This window comes from Melospiza georgiana, chromosome 21 (assembly GCF_028018845.1).
Source record: "Melospiza georgiana isolate bMelGeo1 chromosome 21, bMelGeo1.pri, whole genome shotgun sequence".
Lineage (NCBI taxonomy): Eukaryota > Metazoa > Chordata > Aves > Passeriformes > Passerellidae > Melospiza > Melospiza georgiana.
In genome coordinates this window covers 4,930,052-4,936,376 of record NC_080450.1, presented here as the reverse complement: position 1 = coordinate 4,936,376, position 6,325 = coordinate 4,930,052, and the positions used below count along the sequence as shown (strand labels likewise).

Here is a 6,325-nt window from a genome sequence, read left to right as displayed (position 1 = left end):
TCAAACTGGGCTGTCGCAGTGTAATCCACAATGGGCGGCTGCTGACGGAACCTCCCCGTGTTTGCAGAAGCACAATGGTTATGGGATTAGCAGGGTGACCCCAACATCTGGGGAGAAGGATGCATCTGACTCCATGATAGCAAAAGGCTAATTAATTACTTTATTATGCTATATTATTCTATACTGCATTACACTACATCTAAACTGAAACTGAACAAGAACTGCACAAAACCTCGTGACTGTCTCCTGACCGAACGTGAGGACACAGCTTGCAGGGATTGGTCAAGAAAACAAAACATACCAGAATCCAATTACCAAATTCCTTCAGGTAAATAATCTTCCAGCACATTCCACATGTTCACAAAACAACAGGAGCAACAAATGAGACAAGAATTGTTTTGACCATTCTCTTCTCTGCTTCTCCCAGAGAATGCGAATCCCACAAATGGTCTCAGAGATGGAAGGGAACTGGCTAATGACCAAGGTTAGAGCTGGTGTTACAGAGGGAATGTGCTCAGTATCTGTGCAAATTTAGACTTTCAAATGCAGGCAGAGAACCCACATTTTTATGGAACTGCCACTTGCCAGGGGCATACTCCTTTTCTTCTAAAGAACGAGGCCAGAATAAAGCAATGGGTGGAGAACTGCCATAATCAGTTCAGCTTTCAGAAGGACAATGGACTAAAGAAAACTGAGGTAAGAAGTTGGGCTTTTTTCCCCCCTAGCCTGGATTCAGAGATTTGTCTTGATGTTACTTTTTTTTTCCCTGAAGCACACTGGATTTATAAAGCTTGCTGCTATCTTCATATACATATATTTCACTTGTGTGGGCTTCATATGTTCTGCTGAATAAAATGCATTAGAGAGATGAAAGAACAAAAAGTTTTCATTAATAAACAGTGAAGCCCTGTATGTCATCCAGAATCTGTCTAACCAACACAAGTAACTGGTACAATAATGGATTTTAAAGATAGCATTTTATTTTTAAAAAAGCAGTCTTTGAGTTACTGTATGCGAATATAATTGAGACTTAAGTAACTGGACATTGCCTTTTCAGAGTCCATGCTAACCAACATCACCCTTACTTTAGTAGATCTTCTCTGCTGGAAGGTGTAGAAAGACAGGCCCAGCAGAAGAGATACTGGCTGATAATAATTTCTGTCTGAAAATGAGCAGGCTACTTGAACTTGCTCCTGGTTTGCAAGGCAGTGATGAAGTGTTATTGCACCTACTGCACAGATAATGCCCGAAAGTGACATAAACACCACTGATGTGTTCTGGTGGTACAAGAGTCCCCCTGGAGAGCTGCTGCACTGCTGGGCAGGCTCAGGCCAACTCAGCCTCTGAATGGGCTGATCTTGGTTTTTGAGGAGACACCTATGGTGTTCATCCAGCTGCAATCCAGAGCAGTTATACCCTGCCCTACCCTCAAAGCATGTCAGACACAAGCCAAGCTTGTCTCTTGTGGAGGTGCCCAGTGTAGAGCCCTCTGCAGAGGCAAAGGGCACTCAACAGCACCACACATACTTCAAATGAGTGGGACACAACACAGAAATTAGATGGTGTTTCCAGATGGAAGCCATCCCAGAGGTCTGATGTGCTTACACTTAAATTACTGTTCTCATGATAACAGCTTTAGAGCAGTCTGCTCTTACCAAGTGAACTACTGATGCAGTAATAACATGAGAGGGTGCATCACCTTCTGAACCATCTTCTCCTCCTGTGCCAGGCAGGCTCACACAGAAATAGCAGTCTAGCTTTGTTTAGTTATGAGATTACCTCAATTTATTATCTGCGTTTACCTTCTTCTAAAGTAACTAAAATAACATGCAAGTTATTTTCCAGAGCCAGCAGTGGAATTTTAGATAGTTACCAACTGATTTTTTCTTCCATGTTTAAAAGAAGATCTTAATTTACACATTGATTTAAGAATTTGCCTTGTGGTATTCAGATAACATCTTACAAAAAGATGGCCTGAGAAAAACCCTCTCTACTTCAGGAACAGTGTGTTCCCTTCCGCTGTCTGATGAAGAAATACTATCCCTAAGTAATAGGGATACATTAAGTTGGTTTCCAAAAAAATATATATATATACATATACTTTCATAACAGCATGTGCCCATGGAGGTTTAATAGTATAATTTCATACTGCACAGTACTCCTGCAGTTTTTTCTTCCAAGGAAAAACAGCATCAAAACTGGCACTCAGATGTAGCAGAAGTCAGATTTTGTAGAGAAGGCCTGCTACTGATAGCCAGGAAGTGGCAACTTCTGTCCTTCCTTTGCTTCAAAGAAGGTGTAAGAGAGAGTGATCAAATCAACTTTAGCCATTTTAGGGTCCTCTGCAAACTCTGGGTCAATGTAGAAAAAGACAGGCATGTCCACTTCCTCCTGAGGATTTAGCCTCTGTTCTTCAAAACAAAAACACTGCAGGTGGGAGGAAAAAAAAAAAACCACAATTAGACAAAAGCGATGATAAATTTTATCTCTGTCAACATGAAAGATATCTTAATGGTTTAAAATAAACTCTCATTCCCTTTACACCCCTAAAATCCTGGGAAGGATCAATAGTAATTTTGTTACTGTGATGATGTAGAAAAAAAAATATATTACCTTTTAATTAAGTGTGTAAAGGCATCAAGGGGCCAGCTGACATCATTCTGCCTGCCCTCAGAGTGGTACTACATAACAGAGATTTTGGAGCCAGTCTGATGGGATGAGCAGCTTGATGTAAGGGCAGTAAAGCTAAGAATGAATTGATGCACTTTACCATTTGAAAAAACAATGTATTTTCTTAAAATGTTGGCATACAAAAAGTGTTGTCCAGGGTTAAAATGCAATTTATGGGTAACTGTTTTCTTTTGTGTAAAGGAAAATGCAATCTTTGCTTTGTTCATACTTACTTGTATTTTATTGAAATACTGTCCTGCTTCAAAGGGGACAACGTTGTAGGTGGAAATTCCAATTATTGGTTTGTCAGTAGGATTTTTTGCTTTATAAAATGCCAGTGCAGTCTCTCCTGGTACCACCTGTGTAACATAATTGTACAGTGATTTTATTTTTTTTTTTTTTAATTCACTGCAGCCCTCCACCCCTCAAACCAAGTTCTTTAGACTTTATCTAGAATTAATTTTCTCTATTGTTGTTTCAAATTGGTTATTTCACAAATAGTTTTGATTACAGGCAATTCACCCATATTTAAAATTAAAAGCTTTACTGTTCTATGTATTTTTAATCTTACCCATTTTGCCTGACACTTCTGTTATCCTCAGCAGTTCAACAGCACACAGAGCATTTTTAATATGCAGATTTAGATATGGTGTGCATTTAATTTCTGAGCTTATTCTTTCAGTACTGGACTCAAACTATTAAGAAGCATAACTCCTTATTTTGAGAACTAATTTGAAACAGAAGAGTCAATTTGTGATTTTTTTAAATATTAAAAAAAAGTACCTATAAGGATAGGGCAATAGGAGAAATGGTACAGATTTAAATACACTGTTATACTGTATATACGGTTATACTGTATATTTTTAAATATATATACACACTTTTATGGTGTATGTACAACGTGCATGTGGTGCATATACCATGAAGTGTATATATAAATATAGCTTCAATAACTTTTGATCGTTTAATGGGGTGGCAGAGGGCCAGCTACACTCAATGTCCTTTAAGAAGGACATTGCCACGCTGGAGCATATCCAGCAAAGGGTAACAAATCTGATGAAAGTTCTAGAGAACATGTCTGGGGTTGTTCGGTCTCAAGAAGAGGAGGCTCAAGTGGAACATCAGTCTCTGCAACTACTGACAGGAGCGTGTAGTGGTGTGGGGATCGGCCCTTCTGCCGTGCCTGCACTGAGAGCACCAGAGGAAACGGCCTTGGCAAGACAGGGAGATTCCCATTAGATATCAGAAACATTTTCCACTGTTGGTGTGGCCAGGCTTTGGGAAGGGCTGCCCAGGGAGGCGGCGGAGTCCTCATGGCGCTGGGCCTGGTGTGGGTGCTGTGGTTTAATGGTTACAGTGCCGCCTGCACGGTCGGACCGAGTGATTGGAAAGGTCGGACCGTGACCGGGGCTCTGCACGGGGGGAAGGCGGTGACTCACGTAGATCTCGCTCTGCTGCGGTTTGAAGTTCCACTGGATGCTGGCGTGCGTGTCGGCGTTGAACGTGACCCTGATGCGCCGGTCCCGCACGGGCTCCATGCGCTCGATCCGCTCCGGGTCGCCCCCCGTGCCCGCCGTCCCGCCGAGCCCCGTGGCCTGTCAGGGAAGGGCAGTGAGGGCCCCGCGCCCGCGGAACCGGCGCCGGCCGCGAGCCCCCCGTACCTGGCAATAGAGGCGGTAGAGCGGCACGGCCGCGTACGACAGCCCCACCATGCCCACGGCCGCCGCCGCGATGTAGCCCACGGTGGCGCGGTTCCGGCGCCGCCACTCCTCCTCCTGCTGCCGGGTGAAGGGGTTGGAGCCCCGCACGCCGCGGGTCCCGCCGAGCCCGGGCCGGGGCAAGGCCCCGAGCCGCAGCCCGCGGGCACAGCGCGCCCAGCCCCGCCCGCACAGCGCCATGGCCGCAGCGCGGGGGCTCTCGGGACGGGCGGCCGGGAACGGGGCGGGGAACGGGACGGGAACGGGGAGGGACAGAGGCGGGAACAGGGCGGGAGGGAAGGAGGGAAAGTAGAGACGGGGGCGGGCCGAGTCGAGTCGAGTCGCCATCGCATCATTACCCTGTGTGCCCACTCCGAGCGCGCTGACCGAGGGGGTCCCGGCGGAGCCGCCCGTGGCTGCCCCCGCCTCGCTCGCCAGCGGGACGGCTCGGGCGCAGGTTGTGTACGAGGTAACTGGAGCAGCCCACAGGCCGGCGGGGTTCCGCGGCTCCGGTTACCCGCGCCGAGTGGGCTGTGCTGGACGGGAGTGGCACCGAAGGGCCGGCCAGGAGCGGGGTCACCGGGAGCGCGGTGGTCCCGCAGGTACACCGCACCGGAGGTACCTGGTACCGGAGGCGTGCCCCGGGTCCCGCAGATTCCCGCTCGTCTCTCAGGTTATTCCGCGCTGGCCGCCCCAGGACGGGCGCTGGGTGCGGAGCTGCTCCGGGTGGTCCGTCCGGGGCCTGCAGTTTCTCCCCTGTTGTAGACGCTTGACACCGGTTGTTTGTTTCTTTCTTTTTCCCCCGGTGCTTTACTTCTCGTTAGTTTCATTTGTTCATTTCATTAACAAACTCAGGCAGAGGCACTGACGCGCTGCAGAGGTAGCGAGCGCTGTAGCGGTAACCTGAGGACGGGCAAAGTCGGCCAAGTTCACAAACAATAGTTTTTCACACGGCTGGTGTCATGCACTGTAATAAAATTTGCTGTAGCAATACTTGAATTTACTGCTCTAGAGCTGTGTGTCTCTTCTGTGGTGGTTCCAGTAAGGTGAATCACACAAGGACTCCTGGAACTTTTTCGTTTTCCACATTGAATAAGTGAATGGTAAAGGCTCGCTGTAGCCATTCTGTGTTATTTACCCTGTCTTTAGATTTTTTTTTGTTTTGGGGTTTTTTTTGGTTCTTTAGTGAGCAAAACCTGAAAGTATTTACTGCAGGAGCATTTGTGGCGTTCCAACGCGGATTTAACATCTTTTTTCACACAATAAGTACAGACACGCAGGAATTGGAGGGGTTTTGTGGAGGCTGACACTGCACCTGGGGATTCTGCTGTATGGCATTGGTGCCAGGAGCACCTGTGCTGCCCTTGCTGTGTGTTGGGAGAGTTCCTTGCCCCACTTGCTTTGGAAATAATTCCTGTTCTGCATTGTGCCATGTGAGGGTTCAGCCGTGCACCTCACAAGGTCAGGAAGATTTCCTGCTGCTGATACAAACAGATATTTTTTGCATTAATGCTTTTTTTAGCATTTTTTGAAATGACTGTAGTTCAGTACATCCATGGTTGTATTTCCTGTCAACCTGTCGTATGTACTAATAAAAACACAATGTCAATTTCTGGAGCTTTTGCTACATTAGTGGTGCGTAAGCCCATTTTGTGTGTTTAAGCCCATTTTGTGTGTTTTGGCCTGTTCTACATACTTCATGTGAGAAGTTCAGAGACACTAAATACCAGAGTGTAAATTAAAAAAACATGAGAAAACAAGACACACAAAACAAGACTCCCTTTCCAAAGTAACTTTACATGGGGAAAAAAAGGGATTGTCTTTGCCTTCAGCAGTTATGTTGTATCATCCTAGAATTGTAATCTGGTTTTTTTTCCTATTTTAGAAGATTTTGATCCTGTAGGAGCCTGTTCATATGTCAGAGCTCTTAATTTTGAACTTTTATTTTAATAGTGCTT

At 46.1% G+C, this 6,325-nt stretch overlaps 1 protein-coding gene across 1 annotated transcript; it reads right to left on the bottom strand.

Annotated features, from left to right (window-relative positions):
• Positions 1-141: 141 nt before the first annotated feature.
• On the bottom strand, positions 142-4,568 carry LOC131092147 (cytochrome c oxidase assembly protein COX11, mitochondrial). The gene is made up of 4 exons (XM_058038692.1): positions 4,332-4,568; positions 4,110-4,265; positions 2,904-3,029; positions 142-2,427 (listed from the first exon to the last, which is right to left on the bottom strand). The coding sequence occupies exons 1-4, from the start codon at positions 4,566-4,568 to the stop codon at positions 2,245-2,247; spliced, it is 702 nt and encodes a 233-aa protein (XP_057894675.1). The 3' UTR covers positions 142-2,244.
• Between the last annotated feature and the right edge of the window lie 1,757 nt (positions 4,569-6,325).